This window comes from Muntiacus reevesi, chromosome 3 (genome assembly GCF_963930625.1).
Source record: "Muntiacus reevesi chromosome 3, mMunRee1.1, whole genome shotgun sequence".
Taxonomy (NCBI): Eukaryota; Metazoa; Chordata; class Mammalia; order Artiodactyla; family Cervidae; genus Muntiacus; species Muntiacus reevesi.
In genome coordinates, this window is record NC_089251.1 from 59,276,425 (window position 1) to 59,296,045 (window position 19,621).

General features: G+C 59.1%; 1 protein-coding gene across 1 annotated transcript in view; it reads right to left on the bottom strand.

The window, feature by feature from the left end:
• Nucleotides 1-491: 491 nt before the first annotated feature.
• Nucleotides 492-19,621, bottom strand: part of EDAR (ectodysplasin A receptor) — a 50,277-nt gene continuing 31,147 nt past the window's right edge. The window contains exons 2-12 of the mRNA XM_065927318.1: nucleotides 16,655-16,723; nucleotides 15,998-16,120; nucleotides 15,379-15,560; nucleotides 11,732-11,817; nucleotides 6,097-6,183; nucleotides 4,732-4,857; nucleotides 4,577-4,651; nucleotides 4,392-4,464; nucleotides 3,487-3,646; nucleotides 2,141-2,201; nucleotides 492-814 (exon numbers count right to left, since the gene is read on the bottom strand). Coding sequence (XP_065783390.1) covers nucleotides 492-814; nucleotides 2,141-2,201; nucleotides 3,487-3,646; nucleotides 4,392-4,464; nucleotides 4,577-4,651; nucleotides 4,732-4,857; nucleotides 6,097-6,183; nucleotides 11,732-11,817; nucleotides 15,379-15,560; nucleotides 15,998-16,120; nucleotides 16,655-16,678 — 1,320 coding nt within the window. The 5' untranslated portion in view covers nucleotides 16,679-16,723. The remainder of the gene's footprint in view (nucleotides 815-2,140; nucleotides 2,202-3,486; nucleotides 3,647-4,391; nucleotides 4,465-4,576; nucleotides 4,652-4,731; nucleotides 4,858-6,096; nucleotides 6,184-11,731; nucleotides 11,818-15,378; nucleotides 15,561-15,997; nucleotides 16,121-16,654; nucleotides 16,724-19,621) is intronic.

Below are 19,621 nucleotides of genomic sequence, written 5' to 3' on the forward strand. Positions count from 1 at the left end.
TGAGCCCAGGGTCCCGCAGGCGGTGCAGACCCACACTGAGCCTGGAGCAGGAGGACGTGGTGCCTCTGCAGCCTTTCCCCAACCTCAGAGCTGCCAATCTTCATGGGGTGCCCCCCCACTCCCGGGGAAGCAGCTCCCCTAAGCTGTGCCCCCATTCCCACACCCCCTTGGGCTGTGTGCCATCTTCCAGAAAAGTACGTCTCCTGGGGCGGTGCACTCCCCACAGGACAGACAGGCTTCACTGTGTCCTCCAGGCACCGCTGGTGCATGCCAGGTGGTGCCGACCGCGTCCGTGGAGGAGCAAGTGGGGGTGGGCCAGATAAATGCACACAGACCCATTGTGCCTGGTGAGGCCAGCGCAACCTCATGTCCACACGGATCTTCTATCTGGTTAGACTGGGAGACAGGCCTGTGCCCTTCTGTTCCTCGGACCAGCGAGGTACACCTGGTGTGTAGAGGAGAGAGCCTGGCCTTGGGGACTGCAGCCCTGCTCAGGATGCGGGGGGCGGCGGGGCAGCGGGCGGCGGGACCCCCGCCCACTCCAGGATGTCTGCACAGAGGGACTCTACGGCGTCCAGCCGCTCAATTTGCACCAGCTTGGTGAGCAGCTCAGGGATGCTGTAGCCAGCTGTACTGATGCGGTCAAACAGCTGCAGCCCGTCCGTCATGCCACCAATCTCGTCCCGCTTGAGCCCAAAGCTCTCGGCCAGGTGGCGCCACGTCTTCACCACTGCCTTCTCTGAGTTGTACGTGGCACTGAGCATCCGGCTGGTCTTCTCCAAGCAGTCGAAGGGCAGCTCTGTGGGGCTGAGTCCTGAGGGATAAAGGGCCACGTCAGACGTCAGCTGAAGCGTGACACCCTAGAACAGGATTTCTAGAACCTTTTTTTAAATCATAAAATATAACACAAATGCAGAAAACCACACAGAATGCATGCCTCAGGCGAACAACTCCTGGGACACTGCCAGCCACACTCGAAGCCTGTCTATTCCGCTGACCCCAGCAGCTCCATTGGACGTGGCCAGCTTATTCAGGTGACCCTCCCAGTATCAGGTCCCTTTAGGGGACCAAGGTCATTCTTAAAAGGTGCTCCGAGGACAGTCCTGCCTGGGTCACTTGAGCCTGTGCCCTATCAATCCTTGGACCCCACTATATGTTAGACTCAACCAGGAAGCGTTTCACTCCACACTCTCCCCTCTTCCTCCTGCTAAGTACAGCTGACAACCCACCAGCACAGGTGGAATGCTCTCCTCCCAAGAAAACAGACAGTATCTGCCTTCATACAGCAAAATGCCATAGGACAACCCTGGTGCCACTCCTACCAATGCCAGCAAAGTGGGATGGGAGCCTAGGTCCACCCCCGGAAGCCAGGCAGGGACCCTGGCTTCCTCCTCATCCGGCAGCTGGTCACAGGCCTCCCCGCCACCATGGTGTTGGTAGAGACCACTTGGAGCAGCGGATGTCCACCCACACCCCTGCACAGGTTGGGCTCAAAGATCCACAGCCGCCTGGGGGTGACGCGGGCACCCCTCCTCAGCCCAGGTGTATCAGAGGAAACCAGCCGCACAAAGGGTGCAGATGAGACCCCGAGCCTCAGAGAGTCACGTGAAACTGTTCCGGTTTCAACAAAGAGTCACTCGTCACACCAAGAACCAGGAAGACCTCAAACCCATTAAAAAAGACCATCAGTAAATGCCAACAAGGATAACAGAGACGTTAGTTTATCTGACAAGGACTGTAAAGAAGTCGTGATCAAAGTGCTTCAACATGTAATTACAAACACACTTGGAACAAATGAAAAAAAAAAAAGAAAACCTTAACAAAAGATAGAAAATGTAAAGGAGAACCAAATGGAAATGTTGGAACTGAAAAAGGTAACAATCGAGATTAAAGCTCAGCTGACGAGCTCCATGGCAAAATGAAGAGGGATGAGATAGTGAGCTGGACGGCAGAACAGACATCACCCACCTGAACAGCAGAGAGAAACTGAAACACACGTCCCCCCACACCTCCACTGGCCTGCCCCCCCACCGCCCCCACTCTGATGAGCAACTTGGGAGGGGGTTCTTCTCAGCCTCTCCTGGGGTGCCCAGGGTGCTGGAGGGTCCCTGTGGAGTCAGGGCCCCACACCTCCCCTTACCTTCCACTACACCACACACACTGGCATACACGTCCAATATCTTCTTCCTTCGACTCTGAATCTGTGAAAACAGTTAGTGAAAGTTGCTCAGTCACGTTCAACTCTTTGTGGGCCCATTGACTGTAGCCCATCAGGCTCCTCTGTCCAAGGCCAGAATACTGGAGTGGGTTGCCATGCCTTCCTCCAGGGAATCTTCCCACCCCAGGGATCGAATCCAGGTCTCCTGCTTTGCAGGTGGATTCTTTACCATCTAAGCCACCGGGGAAGCCCAAGAATACTGGAGTGGGTAGCCTATCCCTTCTCCAGCAGATCTTTCCAACCCAGGAATTGAACGAGGGTCTCCTGCATTGCAGGCAGATTCTTTACCAACTGAGCTACCAGGGAAGCCCAGAAAAAGCTAAGAGTGTATGAATTTTCAAAAAGGGGGTGTCAGCAGCACAGGCCCACATCTTCCATCTCCATGTCAGCAGGGGCCCTTCCTGATTCCGTGTCAGAAATGCTGAGCCACATCCTTGCCAGAACGTCTGTCACATTCACAGAAGAAAGCCCTCCCTGGGGTCACCCGGCTGAGCGCCCTCAGTGTCCATGGGGATTCGCCGCTCCACTGGACATTCAGACTCACAGATAACCAGAGGCCACATCCGGCCTCACTGGCTTCAGTCTCTCCAGAAGGACCCTCCGGCCCCAGGTCAGCAGGGAGTGGGGGTGGGGTTTCCGCAGGCACAGAGCAATGCAGTGCTCTCCCTGCAGGGCGGGCGGCTGGGGCCTGGGGTGGGGGAAGCGGGGGGCAGGTGCACAAGGCCCCTTGGAGTCACCCTCTTTGGACAACTTCACAGCCCCCACCCCCAGCGGTCAGTGAACTGGGCACCAGGGCACATTGCTGTCAAGACCCGACCACTGCAATTCCAACTGGGCACTTTCACTGTGAGCATCGCTGCCAGGAGCAGAGGTAACAGGCCCAGGTGGGGGACAGTGACCCCCCGTGGTGCATCTTGGCCCCCATGCGGTGCACGCCCAGCCTCTGGGCAGCAGGCTTGTATACGTGTGTGTGTGTGTGTGTGTGCGTGCACGCATGTGCCCACATGAGCGTCTTGTCTGTTGGACCTTTCCAGTACATTTACAAGGGACTCTGCTGTCCCATGCTGTTCCCAGCAATTTAACCTTTTTTCTCTTGGTTATTTCTTCATTTCTTCTCTCAAGCTGTATGACAAGAGAACTAACTTCCCTGTCTTCTGTCTCAGATTCTGAACCTGTCTTCTGCTGGGGCCCAAGGGAGAAACCCTAGAGCTGGCAGAGCGTATTCAGCAGAAGGCGGCGTCTGTGGAAGAGTCGGGCGCAGGCCTTACCCCGGCCGCCCGGGTGGCAGTGGCTGACTTGTCCCTGGCCAGGTGGACCAGCGACAGCAGGCACAGCTCCGGGGGGCCCTGCCCATCTGGGGCCGGCTCCTCGTCGCTGTCCAGGCTCCGGTTCAGCAGCTGCTCCTTCTCTGATGAGGCATCGTTCTCGCTGCAGAGACAGGATCACAGTTATGTGCGCCGTGCCAGCCGGCCTGGCCTGCTGCCCCAGGGGTGGGGACCGTGGGCGCCGAGACCTGTCCCTGCTTTCCCTAGAGGCTTGGGCAGACTGCAAGGTGGAGAGATGCCGCTCTGCGGGTCCAAATCTGCACCGAGCAGACAGGCTCCCAGCAGCACCAGGTCTGGCAGATGCCCAGAGTGACAGGGACGCCCTTTGAGGAGGAGCTGGGTTCAGGATGCAGATGCCCAGAGTGATGGGGACCCCCTCTGGGGAGGAGCGGGGTTTAGGATGCAGACACCCAGAGTGATGGGGACCCCCTTTGGGGAGGATGGGGCCTTCGGGATACCCCACTGGAGGTGGGCTCCAGTCACACCCTGTCCCTCGCCCGGGGCCATGGCCCTAGTCATGCCCTCAAAATCATTCCACACAGATGATAAACAACTTTATAGGCACTCCACTCGCTTCCTGTGGTTTGGCTGAAGACTTATTTAAGAACAAAGGACCGTATGTGCTGGTGACTGGCTGACAGAGACCAAGCCCCACCCAGTGCCCGCTGGAGGCCGAGACATGGAGCCAACAGCCAGCGGTTTCAGGTCCCAGAGGAGAGCAGGCAGGCGCGTGCACTGAGAACCCTGGACCACCGCCCCCACCCTGTGGCCCCCACAGGCCCAACTCCCCTTCCTGCTCAGACCCCAGAGACCACCCCCGCTTCGGCCGGGCCGCCTCCCTGACTCACCTCTTAGCCGATTTGGCTGGAGCCGCCGTGAGCTTCTCGAATTCATCCTTCTCGGAGAAGATCACCACGTTGTCTGTGGGGGTGGGGGAGGGAGGGGGCGTCAGGGCCCAGCCTCCTTAGGGGTGGGAGGGGGACATGCTCCAGCCCCCCACCTCCTACTGTGGGCTCCAGGGGCTGCTGCCCACCTTGGGCCTCTTTCTTCTCCTCTTCCTCGCTCACGGGGGCTTCTGGGCTCTTCACAGGGGCGCTGGGGCAGCAGGCTGAGGGGACAGGGAGCATGAGTGGCCGGCTGGCATCAGGGGGAGGGGGCTGGTGAAGGGTGTGGGGGGCGGGGCGGTACCTGGGGTGGACGGCCTGGCCTTCAGGATGTAGAACATGATGATGAGGACGATGGCGACGGCCATGGTGAAGATGGTGGACATGGCAATGACCAGGGCGGTGGCCAGGTGTCCTTGGCCCGAGAGCTCTGCTGTGGTCGGGAGAGAAGGCCATGCCTCAGGGATCAGGCCCCACTGCCCCGCGAGGCGGTGGCCCGGTGAGCAGTGGCCCTGGAATTCAAAACGTTGGCTTTGCCCAAGCACCGAGCCCTATACACCTGCTCCGGCTGTCACATCGGGACCACCAGTCCAGCCCCGGGCTGGTCAGCAGCAGCAGATACTGAGGTTGCTCCCAGGGTGTTTGCCATCAGTTTTGTTTCTTTGGGGACCCAGCAGGTGGACTGGAGGGAGGGGAGCCCACGAGCTAAACTGTCCTGAAGATAGTTTAGTCCAAGACTTTCCCCCACAAAGGCCAGGTAGAAGCATCACCTCCAAGGGCAGGCTCTCGGGTTGGTTCCAGCATCTCATGCAGCTTTGGGCTCTGTGTGATCAGGGCCCACCAGCTGAGACAGCATGGGGACCACCCCTTGCTTCCCCTGCTCAGCGGCCTGCCCGCATCTCCCCAGGAAGGGAGACCTGTCCTGATGCTCTGAGGGAACTGAGCAGAATCCAGCCCCCCACCCAGATGGGAGGGACCCCAACCAGGTGTCTGGACCTTGAGGAAGTCTCCCCGCTTTGAGTAGGCAGTGGGCACGTGTCCCCCCCAGGTGGGGTGTGTCTGGAAGCAGGTCTGAGTGGGTCTGCTGTCTTCCCCTCGTCTGTGGGATGCCCCCTCTGGCCTGGAAGAAGTGAGTCTAGAACCTCAGTGGAGGCCCTGCCCTGATGTTCCACGTGGATGTGGGCAGGGGTCCAGCTGGCGGGCTGTGCCCTGGGACTCTGAAGGTGCCTGAGCCTGAGACCTGGGCCCGAAGGTGCTTTCAAGCCGGGTGGAGTGGGAGCAGTGCGAGGGAGGGCCCAACACTCAGTTTTGCTTCGAGAAAAAGTGAGGCCAGGGCCCTGCAGCCCCACCCCTGAGGACTTAGGGCTGAGTGAAATGTGAGGTCAGCAGGTTTACTTAAAGCCAGCAAGGCTCATCTGAGTCAGGCCCGAAGCCCCGGGGGCTGACCTCCCTCTGGCCCCCACCTCGCGTGCCCGGATCACCAACGTGGTCCCCGTGACCCCACCCACCATCCGTGGAGGTCCCGGTCCCCTCTCACAGAGAAATCACTAACTCCCAGTGTGGTTGTCACGTGAGGGACGTGAGGGAGGTGGGAGGTCCCATCCTGCTAGTCGCCTGTCTCCGCTCACCCCCATCTCCCACTGGGGCCAGTACCTGCGCCCCCCCTTACCTTTGTGGGCGAGCTGGGGCGGGGACAGGGTGCTACTGCCAGGCGTGCGGGGGAAGTTGGCGGAAACTCCTGAGGCGGCTCCCACACCTGCAGGGACAGTGGTGACCGACCGTGGGTCCCTCAAGAGACCCCCATCGCCTCAGCCTCAGAGACGGAGCACAGGCTGCAGGGGGAGCCCTGGCCCCAGGGGTCCAGAGTCCTCGTGAGGAAGATCCTCATGAGGAAAGGGCTGGGCCAGGGGCACCTTCATCCCCGAGAGCCCCTAACCTCCGGGTCCTTGCTTCTTACACTGAACACATGGGGTCACACCTGCTCGGTCTAAGATTCAGACTTGGTCCCCATGAGCAGGTGAGGGGCAGGTGCACACGTGAGTTTGGGGGGACACCAGAGCAGTTCCTTCCATTGATCAAACAGGGATGGACTGTTAATACTTTTAATACACACTCATGATAAAACATACGGAAAACATCAGAACATGAGTGAAGCAAAAGGTTCACCCACAGCCTTGAGGTCTAGAGTTGACATTTTGATGCATTTTTCTCCAGGATTTTCCTTTGACAAGTTTCTAAAACAGTTGTGACCAAACGGTGTTAGAACAGAGATGAGGTTTCCTTCCCTTTAACTGTGATTGATAAACTCGGCTCCATCGTAAGAGGTGTCTCCCAGCAAGGATGACTCGGAATCTGGTTCTGTGGTCAGTTGAGCCACAGGCAGACTGTCCTATCAAGTAGCCCGATGGTGGGCCTTTCTTAGGCAGGATTTGAGGTTTGGGGTTAGTAGGGAGGATCTCATTTTGTTTACCATCCATGGGGTTGTGAAGAGTCGTACATGACTGAAGCGACCCACACAAGGAAGGTCTTGTTCTCATGTTTCCTCCTGTCTTGCTTTTCTCTCTGGGTCTGGAGACATTCATGCCACGGGCTTGCCTGAGTGGGGACAGTGAGCCCCACATCCAAGGCTGGCCCTCCCTGCCTTGTGGGACCTGGACCTGGGCAGTGCCCCGTGGGGCCTCTGGGGAGAGCAAATTTCTACATCACAGCTCCAGGGATGGTGGCGGGGGGACTCCCGGCTGAATCGTCCACACGTCTGTCCATGTCCAGCAAGCAGACCAGGAATTGACCTTCTCGCCTTTTAAAGTGAGCAGGAAACTACAGATACCAGAGGGCGGAGGCCAGGAAGGATGGCAGGCTGGGACTGCCCTCAAGTGACCATGCTTCTGTTAGTTAGAAAATGAACCCTGCCTGGAGAGCATTGAGGGGGTGGGGCGGGGCACGGTCCGGCAGATGCTCCCCCACACCAGGATGGCCTTGCTGAGGGTGGGGGCTCACAGTCCCCCCAGCCACGCTCCCCCCACCAGGGTGGCCTTGCTCATCCTTGGAATGCTGCCGGCTGGTCTGATGTCCAGACCAGACGTTTTGGATGGAGATTTCAGCTCCTACAGCCCAGCCCCTTCACCCTCTGAGCTCCTGGCCTTTGCCTTTGCCCTCCATCACTGTCGGGGCTCCCCCATTCCCCACGCTGCCTGCCTGCAGAGGGCAGGACTTTGGGTGAGTCTCAGCACTCCTGACAAGAGGGCGGGGCTGAGGGCATGGGGCCCATGGCGGCCCTTCACATCCCTGGAGCCTGGGGCGCGGACCTGCCAGGACCACCCGGAGCCCGTGTAGGGGCTGCAGTGAGGGGACAGCAGGTGGCAGGGGCGGTGTGGGGAGGGACACCGGGCGGTCTTTCCTCCTCTCCTGGGCTCCCACGTGTGTCCAGAACCCAGATGGACCTCCCTCAGCCCTTCTCCAACCCCACCCCCCAGTTTACGATGCATCTCATAATTGAAATGAGATTTAAGCGGGACTGAATTGATTCTGCCTTCTCTCACAGGGCAACTTCAGGCACCAGCCAGTTTCCTCTCAAAAACATACTGTTCCCTGGGAACCAGGCCGACCTGTGTGTTCGAGGGACTTGAGGCAGCTGAAGCCACATCTCAGGAAGACAAACGCCCGTGGGCTCTGTGTGTGGGTGTCTGCCTTCTCTGTCTGTTCCTGTCCCTCTCGGCTGGGCTTGCCCATGGGGCGGTGACAGGCTTGGGGACACAGACACGCCCGGGCCTGTGGTCTAGAGACAGCCCAAGCTGCCAGCGGCCAGGCTTATGAAACGCCTTTGCCCCGACGGGCAGGGCTGGCACACAGTGACACATCCCTGCACCCTCGGGCACCTGCACCCCATCAGGTGGCAGCTGGGCCTCTGCCCCTATTTGTGGTTCCCCAGGGGCCTCCAGCTGGCGTTGCCTGCGCAGCCCTGAGCTCCTCGCGAACCCCAGGGGATCAGACACAAGGCCCGCTCTGGGCACATCTGACAGTGGAGGGTGCTGTGTGGCAGAGAGGGGCACCTCTGTGGGCTGAGCCCTCAGGACAGCCCCGCTGGACCCTGGGCAGCCCCGTGAGGGCTCACTGGGCACCAGCATGGGTCTTCGGTGTTGGGGGGTTTCGGTCCATCCAGCATGTGTCTCCTGGGCTGGATGCTGAGGTGAGAATGTCCTTAGGTGTTGAGTGGTTGCCGGGTCTGTTCCCCGTCCACAAGGCTTCCTCTTAGAGCCCAGCTCTGAAGGAGCAAAGAGAGGCATATTGTAATAGGGGTGGGTGAGGCCGGAGAGCCCAGACAAGGTATGTTGGCAAACAGAGCAAGTTCTACTCGGCAGCGATGACTCAGGAGCTGGCTGGGGGAATGGAGGGTGGGGGTAGGGTGGGGTGGGGGGCAGTGAGTTGTCGTCCGCTGTCCTCCGGGGTCTTTGAGCACCGGGCACAGGGCTGGACGCAGGAGTCACTGGGGTCCCTGGTCTGTTAACCTTCACGGGTTGTGGGCAATGGTTTGTATTAGAGTCCAGCCTGAGCTCCTCCATGTAGGTAACAGCTTGGATTTTTAAGGACAATTTGTGGATTCATACAGGGTGGCCCTGGTGCAGAGGCTGAGACAATAGCAGAGCCGTCAGAGCCTAGCTGCTCACAGGGGATGCATCTCGGGCCCCGGGATCTGCTGCTATGCGCGTGACAGGAGTGAGCGGTAGATGTGCACAACTGGTGGAGAAACTCAAGTCTCAGAAACAGCAGGAATTCAGCCGGCTGCGAGGGCCAAGGCGTCACCTCCTCATGGCACCACTAGGGGGCGTGAGGATGGACTGGCTGGTGCTCCTGGACTTGGCTCCAGGCCTCCTTCCCTGGAACAGCCCCTCCTTGACCCTGGCTGGAGAGGAAGGTGCCTGCTGCCGCGTCCATGCTGCACACAGGCCGTCAGGCGGTGAACTTGCCCTGAACCAGGCTCCTCGGGCACCTTCTTGCCCACAACACTGGACAGGCAGGTGGACGAGGAAGCTGTACCCAGTCAAGGATCTCCCCAGGAGTGGACGCTGTCACGAGGTCCCACTCTGCACTTCTCCAATGGTCACGGCACATCGGGAAGGAGGAGCAGCCCAGGGCTCCGGCCTCAGGACATCTTCTCAGGGCCTGGCCGCTCCAGCCCTGAGATGTGGGGTCCATACCATGCTCTCTCATGTGATCTGTAGGGTCCACTGTCAGCAACCTGGGGTGTCGGGGGACTGAATTCTTGGGGGGCAGCCCAGGTGATCACGACCAACCAGAGGCAGCATCCAGGCGGGAGGCAGAGGGGCTCGGGACCCCTGACATTGAGCCTAGGAGGGCAGCTCTAGGGCCCAGAGACCTGACTGACCCCTAGTTTTCCTAGAGTGGGCCTCCCGTCAGCTGGTCAGTTGGTCACAGTCGGCCTTTCAGGCCTGTCTGCTGATCCTTGAGCAGGAGCCCAGGATGGACGGTGAGTGCAGAGGGAGGGTCAGACCCCAGGGGCAGAGCCCATCCTGGAGACCAGGACCCAAGCAGTCTCCACTCCCCACATCAGCCTGTGAAGCTTTGCTGAATGCATCGCCTCATTTCCCAGATGGACAAACAGAGGTCAAGTGACTTCCAAGGTTGTTCAGCGGGACTCCAGGTTCCTGGACTCAGCCTCACTTCCTTACTGGGCTCCTTCAGGACCAGATCCTGTGAGCTCCCGGGGGCCTGACTGGGGCTGCTCTTTAGATAAGCAGTAATTATGGACTGGGGGCCAGGGACTCTGCTTGTTCCTCCACACAATGGGCCTCATGTTGGAGGAGAGAAGGGGGCTCCTCCCAGGCTGAGAGCTCTCTGGCTGCGGGTGGCTAGCACCGTCTGGCCTGAATAAGGACACAGGCCCCGTGACCTTTTAGATGAAGTTCCATGGGGAGGAGCTGCATGAACCCCACATTCCATCATTAGTGGGTAGGGGTGTCCAGTGTCTTCCAGGACAGGATTGCATCCCAGAGCTCCCTGGACCAGGATCGAAGCCGGCCACCCCACGTCCTGCAGGCAGCCCCGGGCCTCTGTGTGTTCAGTTGCTTAGTCTGTCCAACTCTTTGTGACCCCATGGATGGCAGCCCACCAGGCTCCTCTGTCCGTGGGATTTCCCAGGCAAGAATACTCGAGTGGGTTGCCATACCCTCCTCCAGGGGATCTTCCTGACCCAGGGATCAAACCCACATCTTTTGTGTCTCCTGCATTGGCAGGTAGGTTCTACACCACTGAGCCACCAGGGAAACCTGGGCCTCCTCTAATTTATGAATTAATTAGCATCCAGCTGGGTGGGAAAGCTCAGCTTTAAAAGACCTACAAACTGTCCTTGCCAGGTTCATCTGCTTAATGACTATGGGAGGGAGGGAATGCCTTCCATGCAGGCATCAGTCCTGCCTCACAGCCCCCGCTGCCCGCAGCTCTGCTGCCCGGAACATCTCTCCCAGTGGATCTCAAGGCTGGAAAGGCACCACTGTCTCCTCTCGCCCTCCTCCCTTCCTCCTGGTGCTTTTAGGAAGCAGGCCCTCCTAAAAGTCTTGTCTCCTTGACAAGATATCGTGAGAAAATGGGGAGGGCAGGGTCTCATGGAGAACCAGGAGGGCAGGGCCCCAGGGTGGACCCTGGAACTCCCGGGTGTGGGAGGGGGGGTCCCGGTGCTGATCAGACTCCTCCTTCCCTCCCAGTCGTCTTGTCTTCCATCTGTCCACCTGTCCCACCTCGTCCTTGTCTCTAGACCACAGAGCCAGGAGGCCATCCACCACTTTCTGTGAAGCAGGGGGTCCCCAGACCTTCCTCCTAAATAGGACCCACGAGCACCAAACCACAGTTAGGGTGGGAAGGAAGCAGCCGGAGGTAAGGCCAAACCAACAGCCTCAGTGTTTACGTCACATTCCCTGTGGTCCTCTGCAGGCTTCCCTTGGCCTCGGCTGGTTGAAACAACATGTGTGAGAACTTACCAGTGCTGAGTGCTTTGCAGTTCTCACCAAAACACCTTGGCATTGTGGGTGTTTGCCCGGATCGCCAGATGAATGGTTTAGATTTTAGCACCCCCAGAAAACTGAGGCTTACAGAGGTCCCTCAACTGGTGTCAGACCCCGTCTGATGGGTGGTTCTGCCACCCAATCCTCCCCGGCTCCCAGGGACCTGCTGCCCACCCGCCTGCCCTCGGGAGCACCTCTGTGTCCCTGCGGTCCAGAGCCAGCTCGCGGCTCCCAAGTCAGGAGAGGTGTCAGGGCTGAGTCAGGACCCTGGACGGGGCAGACACTCACATTCCTTGGTGTTGGGGGGTGCCAGCAGGCAGGAGTAGCATACCAGGCCGTAGATGTTCCTCGGTCTGTTTTCCAGCATGTAATAGCTGTGCAGGTGCGGGGGAGACAGAGCAGACAGGTGAGCGGGCATGACCACGGCTTAATCTCTAACCATCATAGCCAGGCACGGGGTGGGGGCCCCAAGGAGGAGGCCTGCCTCCCCACAAGGGCACAGTCTGCAGCTGGGCGAAGTTATGGGCAGGGGTGTCTAGGAGCCCCTGGGAGCTCCTGGAAGAGCTGGACACTTGCTGACTGGGATGGAGCAGGGCTGGCTGGAGGGCGTGGCCGCAGCAGAGACCTTGGCCCTGTCTAGCGTGGTCAGGGCAGATGGCCTGAGACGCAGCCAGGTCACAACCAGAGTCACCTGCCTCCTCCTCAGGTAAGGGCATCCGGTGAGCTCATGATGGGGCTGTATCTCTCTACTGGAAGGTCAAGGCCTTCAGGCATGGCTGTCCACAAGACTTCACACCTAGGAAGCTCCCTCCTGCCATGTCAGCCTGCCAGCCGTGACCCTGCCACCCCGGGGGCCCTCCCAGAGGTCTGTGCCTGCACCCACTCAGGTCTCCCAGTCCCCAGAGGGCTCGGCCTCTCTGGGCCCGCGTTCCATAAACACTCGAACTGCTTACATCAGGAGATATCGGTGAGTAAAAAGCTGCTGGCAGTGCTATTCCTTCATAGACTCCAGATGAAAATACCCTGCCCTCGGCTGGGTCTGCCTGTGGTTGTTTTCTAATCTCTTGTTTATCAGCGCCTGGCCCCGTGACAGCGGGGTGAGGCTGGGGGGGCGGGATCCTGGACTCCAGCCTCCGAGGCTAGACTGTCAGTAATCCTGCTGTGACCATCACTGCCTGCCCTTCCTCAGAGCCTTTCATCCTCAGACCCTGTGCGTCTTGTAAACAGGAATTAGCCGATCTCAGAACACCCCCCAGAGGAGCCACACCAGGCAGGTTTACACATAGGCTCTCACATGCACGCTCTGCTGCCCGGGGAGCCACCTGGGGGAACACCTGCTCAGGGTGCCAGGCCAGCCTCCCACGGCTTCCAAGCGATGGTGGTTGCTCCTGACCCCTCCCCCCAGCCTGTGCTGGGCACCTCAGGGAGGTGGGGAGGGGTCCACGGGGCCAAGGCTCCAGCATATAAGCTCCCAGGTGAGGCTGCTGCCCACCCTGCAGCTCCCCTCTGTCTTTCTGGCTCAGAGGCCCTTCCCCCAGGAGGGTGTCCTCTGAGCGGTGCCCAGCTCCAGCGGTGTGATGATCTCAACAACCCCAAGACCAGGTTTGCAATGTTCCAGCATGTTCCTCTGGGAGCCCTCATGGGCATCCTCTAACTGAGCCTGAATTCGAACTCTCACTGGTTTCTGGTACCTGCAGTGCACAGAACCATTCAATTGTTGGGTTTTTCTTTTCAAAGCTCACTCAGCCTGTCCTGGGCAGGCGGGGGTGTGAATGCCCCTTCAGCAGCTTCAACAAGTTTCCCTCGATCCAATGTCCAACGCCGGGTACTCACATAGAGCTCTGGGGCCCTTTGTCTTTCTGTAAAGCCCAGATTTCTCACATTCTGGTCTAAACTGTGTTTTTCCCTAGTTCTTTCTTCCTTCTTCTCCTGTTCCTCAAAGGTTGGTTAAGATGAGGAGCTCAAGACAAGACTAAGGTTCAGATGGGGCCTCTAGAATCTTCCTCCATATCCACGGGGACATAGCTTCTCCCCAAAGACCTGGTTCCCTGGGGGGGCTCCTAGGCTCCCTTTCCCCTCCCTTGAGCAGGCGGATAGAAGCCACCATGAACCTCACCCCATCCTAGGGGGCCAGAAGGGAGTGGATGTGGTCAGTGAGAGCTTGTCATGGGGGAGGCGACACCCGGGGAGGCCTCCTGGAGCTCTGCCCCTGGGCCTCCTCTACGGCCTTTCTTAACACAAAAGCACGTGGACAGCTCGCTGTTAAGACGGGGTTTTTTTTCACCCATTTGACAAATATGTTTGGCTTGTCCTCTGTGTCAGAGCTTGTCAGACAGATACCTGGACACAGAAATCTGCAGCTCAAGAAGTTGGTCTGAACCATAGACCGGAACCTGGAGAGACTGGGGGTGGGGTCAGTCAACAGCAGAGATGGTGGTGGAATTGGAGGCTCCCTAGGAACATATCTGAACTGAGGTTATTTTCTGCAAGCTTAAGATAGCTCCTCGTGTTAAAGGGTCTTTCACTTTCAATTTGTTTCTCCCTTTGAGGGTCTTTCTGCATCTCCTTTTTCTTATAGACTAATGCCCAGTGCTCTTGTTTGGATATATTCTTCTTTTCTATCTCCTCTTATTTCAATACAGTGGTTCGGAGAGGGTGAATAACAGGTGACAAGCCGGCTACAAGATATGGTGCAGTGTTCAAAATGCTGCTGCTGCCATGACCACCACCATCATCACCTCTACCACCTCCTCCATCATCATCATGACCACTGCAATCACCACCTCCATCATCACCATGACTACCTCCATCATCACCATGACCACTGCCATCATCACCTTCATCATAACCACCTCCATCACCTCTACCATTATCACCACCAGGAAGCCTACACCACTGCTCTCTACAGCCCTTGGTAGCACAGGTTGTGTGGCCACCAGAGGGAGGCAGTCACTTGGTTTCAGGGCTGTATTTTCCACCTCCCAAGGGAAATCTGCTGTCTTGAAGGTCTTTCAGGCTAATTGTACTTTGATTTTTACGGGAAGACTTCGACACATAACAGAATTGTGGAGGAATTATAGGAACCATATGTCTCAAATATTTCTATTGTTGTTTAGTGCTCACTAAGTTATGTCTCACTCTTTTCAACCCCATGCAATGCCCTAGACTGCAGCACACCATGCTTCCCTGTTCATCACCATCTCCCTGAGTTTGCTCAAACTCATGTCCATTGAGTTGGTGATGCCATCCAACCATCTCATCCTCTGTCGCCCCCATTCTCCTCCTGACTTCAATATTTCCCAGCATTAGGGTCTTTTCCAATGAGTCGGCTCTTCCCATTAGGTGGCCAAAGTATTGGAGCTTCAGCATCAGTCCTTCTAGTGAATATTCAGGGTTGATTTCCTTTAGGATTGACTGGTTTGATCTCTTGCAGCCCAAAGAACTCTCAAGAGTCTTCTCCAACACCACAGTTCAAAAGCATCAGTTCTTCGCCGCTCAGCCTTCTTTATGGTCTACCTCTCACATCCATACATGACTACTGGAAACACCATAGCTTTGACTACAAATATTAGTAGCTTTTCACCCTTAGTTTTTTCCAGAATACTAAAAATACCAAAAATATCTTGGTTTTTCTTTCCTCACTCCACATGTGTTGTCTCCTTTTAAGTATTCAACACATCTGCTTGATTTGGGTGGTCAGAGATGCTATGATGATGAGGTCCTCTTAGGGACACAGACATGGAGCCTAAGTGGGCTGCCCCGCAGGTGGAAGGTGGTGGGACCCCCGCCAGGAGACATGTGCCCTACCCCTCCCACCACTCCACCCCCATCCCCCCACTCCGTGTCCCCACCCCGAGTGCTGGAGATGTGTGACCCTCCTCCCCGTGGGACCCATGCCCGGGAGGGGGACATGGGCAGGGCAACATGGAGCTCACCCAGGCAAGCAGGGCCCACACTCAGCGTCGCGCTCTGTGTCCCCCGGGGTCAGCACCGTGGCGCGGAAGAAGCCCTCGCAGTCCTTGTGGCGCCGGCAGATCTGGTAGCCGCCCTTGGAGAACTTCTCCGCGGGGCAGGGGACGCAGCCATAGTCCTCGTCCCTGGTGCCATAACCGCAGGACTGGCCAGGGAAGGATGGTACACAGGTGGATCAGAGGTTGCATTGCCATGACGACCACCACCCGACCCCGAGGTTCCTATGCGCCGGTCACACCGGCTGCTCCCAGGATCTCCTTTCGGGGCGTGGACTGTCCTACCCGCAGCACTTCCCCATCTGCTCTGAGCCCGGGATCCCCGCTGCCCCCACAGGTCCGATGCTTCCCTTCCTGCTGGCGCCAGGATAAACTCATCTGGCCAGGCTGACGGCCCTGGGCGTTCACACTCGGCGCCAGGACCCCAAACACCGCAGCCACATTCAGGTTCCCGGCACTTAGCAGGCGGTCTGTGCAGAGCTCTTCCCAAAGGAGGGCCGTCCATCCCGGCCAGCCATGCGGGCGGGACACCCGTCCTCCGGCCGCTCCCTACGCCCCGCGGGGCCGCGCTCCGGGCCGGGCTTACCAGGTAGGGCTCCTCGCCCGGCGCGCACTGCGGACACTCATGGCACAGCCCGGTGGTCTGGTTGTAGAACTCATTCTCGCCACAGCTGGCCTCCTCTGCGCCGGCCCAGCACACCAGAGACGCCTGCCTCGAGGAAGGGGCTCCTTTGGCCTCCACTCGCCCTTGGAGACCCCCACTGTCTCCGGTCGGCTCCTGGAGGTTGTGGTGGAGGAACCCTGGGGGCGACCCCTTCCGCTAATGACCTGGCAGTCCTCGCCTGTCAGAGGCCTCATCCCAAACGCTCTGCACCGGGAGCTCCCTGGACTCCCCCTCAAAGTCGGGGAGGCCCCTGCCCGCAGCCCCCAATCACCGGTGCCTCAGCTCACAGGGAGCTCGGGGCTTGACTTTCCCCGTTCGGTGGCCTAGGGGGTGGAGCTGGGCACCGGGGCGCTGGGCTGGGCACCAGCACACAGCTGGGTGAGGGGAGCTCTCAGGCCAGTGACCGCCTCTGGCCAGGGGGGCTGGTCAGGGCTTTGCCCTGGAGAGCCCGGTGAAGGTGGGGGCAGTGGCGTGTGACCACGCACAGATAGGCTGAGAGGGACATGGCTAGTGAAGGACATGGCCACATGGGAGCTCCCACTAGCAATACCCTGGGGCGTGGGCACCCCGGCCACTTACCAGCAGGACAGGCAGCCAGGCCATCGCTGTGCGGCTTCCCCTGTGGGCCGTCCTGTCCCGAGGGGTTGCCTGAAAGACACGCTTCATCAGCAGGGGGCTGCTCGGGCCCCCAGGCCCTGTCCGGCCCCGCGCTCACTCTGAGGGGCCTCCCGGAGGGTTTTAGGCCGAGTCCAGGCCCCTTGCACCCCGGTGGCCACCCTTGGGCCCCTGCTGTCCCACCTGGACTCGGGGTTTGAATCTTGACAAAAGCACACCCTGTTCTGATGCTGGGGTAGAGGAGAAGCTTCCAGAATCAACCAGTGACTCAGAGTCAAGGTCAGCTGGCCTAACGCAGTCCCCAAGGTCGCCCCCACCCGAGTCCCTGTGGCGACCATCGTTGGTCACGGAAGCCCACAGTCCCCACCCGCACAGAGCAGATGGCTTGGCTTGAGCTGCAGCCCTGATGCTCTGGGCCTGCTCCCGTTCTGGGGACCTCGTGTCTACCATTCAGGGTCCCCACGGCCCCAGGAGAAAAGCCACTAGTCACTGTAGGGGAAATTTGGGGGTCAGGGGAGGGTGGAGCAGCCGGACCTTCTGTCTAAACCCGCAGGACTATGCTCAGCAAGGCATTTGGGAGAAGCACCCAGTGGGATGCCGGTCCCCGGGGCAGGGGTCTGAATCCACCAGCCTCTCAGCCTGGGGCCTCCCCGGCTAATAGGCTCCACAAGGAGCAGGTGGGACCATGAGAGTTGGTGCTTGTTCGTTGTTCTGACAATCGCTATCCCAGGCCCCCAGCCCAGCGGGTCCCGCTTTGTCTGTAAAGTTCCTGACACACACAGCAGGTCTGTAGGGACAGCCACTGGCTTTTCAACAGTGACTTTTTATTGTGGGCGGGGGGAGCAGGAGTGACCCCAGTTTGAGGGAGGCTGTGGGGAGCTATCCCTTCCAGGAAGTAGGGGTGTACATGTGAACTCTGACCAGCAGGAAAGGCTGCAAGGTTTGGGGAGGACGGCCCCGGCCCCCGCCCCCGCCACTGCCTGGGACGCCAGGGAAAGACAGGGGATGGAGACAGGGCCCTGGGGGCCAAGATCTTCCCGGATGGCACCCCTGTTGGCCTGTCTCTCACCCCAGTAGTGTCAGGTGGCTTTGGGGAGGGGCTAGTTTTCCGGAATCTCTTGACACAAATCCTGCCTTCTTCACTCCCCCGCACACACAGTCCTGCATTCAGAACTCTGTTTACGGTTGAAAACCCCAAGTGGACGGGGCCAGATGAAAGCGCCAGCCACCCAGCGGTGAACTCCTGGGTGTTTCCTTCTAGCAAGGAGCAAGTTGGGGCAGGCGGGGAGTGGGGAGGCGGGCCTGCGCCTGCCAGGTGGGCAGGGAAGGTGTACACAAAGGCCGGAACTTAGGATCAGCCCCGGGGACAGCCTGCTGGGGTCAGGAGAGTGGATTTCCTAAATTAACAGCCCTGGAGCCTGGCCAAGGACCAGACTGGGGTTTCTGCCTCAGTTGATTTCTAATTATAGCTGTGCCCGGGAGGGCTTCCCTATAAACCCAGAGGGCCGGTGTAGCTCAGGGCTGTCTGGGCTCCTAGAAGAGCAGTGCGTGGATAAGAAACAAAATCGAGCCTGTGGTTTCGCTGCATTTCTGTCATCCACAGTGACTCCCTAGGAAGGAGGGCGTGTGCGGGGTCAGGATTGCAGCCTTGTGGCCTGAGTATCCTCGGGTGCCCTGGAGGGGCTGTGGGTGCCCTGGTGACCGGCCTGAGCCCTGGTCTCTCCTCCCGGTTTCGGGAGGGCTTTCTTGGGAGCAGCACCATCTTCCCAGGTCCCAGATCTGCTGACACAGGAGGCTCGTGCTCAAGTTGTGAAGGTCAACCAGGACCAAGGCTCGAGCAACACTTGGGCCCCGCGAGTGGAGCTGGGCCTCTTGGGAACCTCCTGGGCCTCACGTATAGGTCAATGTGGGGGGCTGCTCGGGCGAGGGGGGTGCTGGGCGTGAGCAGTCGAGCTCTCCTCTTCAGAGCAGTGCTGGGCTCCGAAGGAGCAGCAGATCAGGAGCAGGGCCCAGGGTGAAGGTGTTCCTGGAGGCCAGAGGTCGTGCACTTCCTCTCAGCCTGGTCCAGGGGCTGAGTCGGGGTCGGGGTCGGCGTGGGGGGGGGACGGCGTTGGCAGGGGGCAGCCACTCGGGAAGCCTCCTGGCTCTTCAGCCACCAGGGCCAGCTGCTGCTCGGGCCGTGAATCCTGTTGGCAGGAACCACCTCCAGGGGCATCCCGGGGGTCCTGTCCCGCCTGGTGGAGGGCTTTCTGGAAACTCCAAGAGGTTTCCGGCTCACTGATGCTGCCAGGCGGACTGTGCCAGGATGTGAGCATCACGGGCATCTGCCAGCCTCAGAGGTCAGACGACTGGAGACACGATGAGACCGCAGGAGCCACTGTCCTGTGACCCCCACGACGAGATTGGGAGGACCTGGTGGTCAGGGAGAGGCCGAGGCTGGAGACTCTTGAGAGGGACCCCAGAGACAGAGGGTGAGGGGCCAAGTGGGATGCAGGCAGGAGGGGACCACTGGGGGCATTCACACCACACCTTGGTGAGACCTGAGGACTCTGACAGGTAAGCGGCCTCCAGTAGGTCACCAGGTGGCAGGCGGTGTCCACAGTGTCTTGTGACATAGGAATCACATTTGTGGGAACACCTGTGTGTAATCGTCTTGAGGTCCAAGGCCTCCCCTTCTCTGCTGGATGCTGTTCCCTCAGGGGCCTCCTGACTGCGCCCCCAGACTTGCTTCTCAGGATAGACACAGGGCCCCAGGTTCTGCTTCTCATTCAGCCTGTGGGCCATGGATGCATCAAGTGGCCACTGGGTGCTCATCAGAGGATGTGGGTGCAACACCTGTCATCGTCTCTTCTAAGGCTAACAGAGGTCAGGGTTGGTGGGCTCTCACATGCAAGCAGGAGTTTCAGGGGCAGGTAGGGGTTGAGTAGCGAA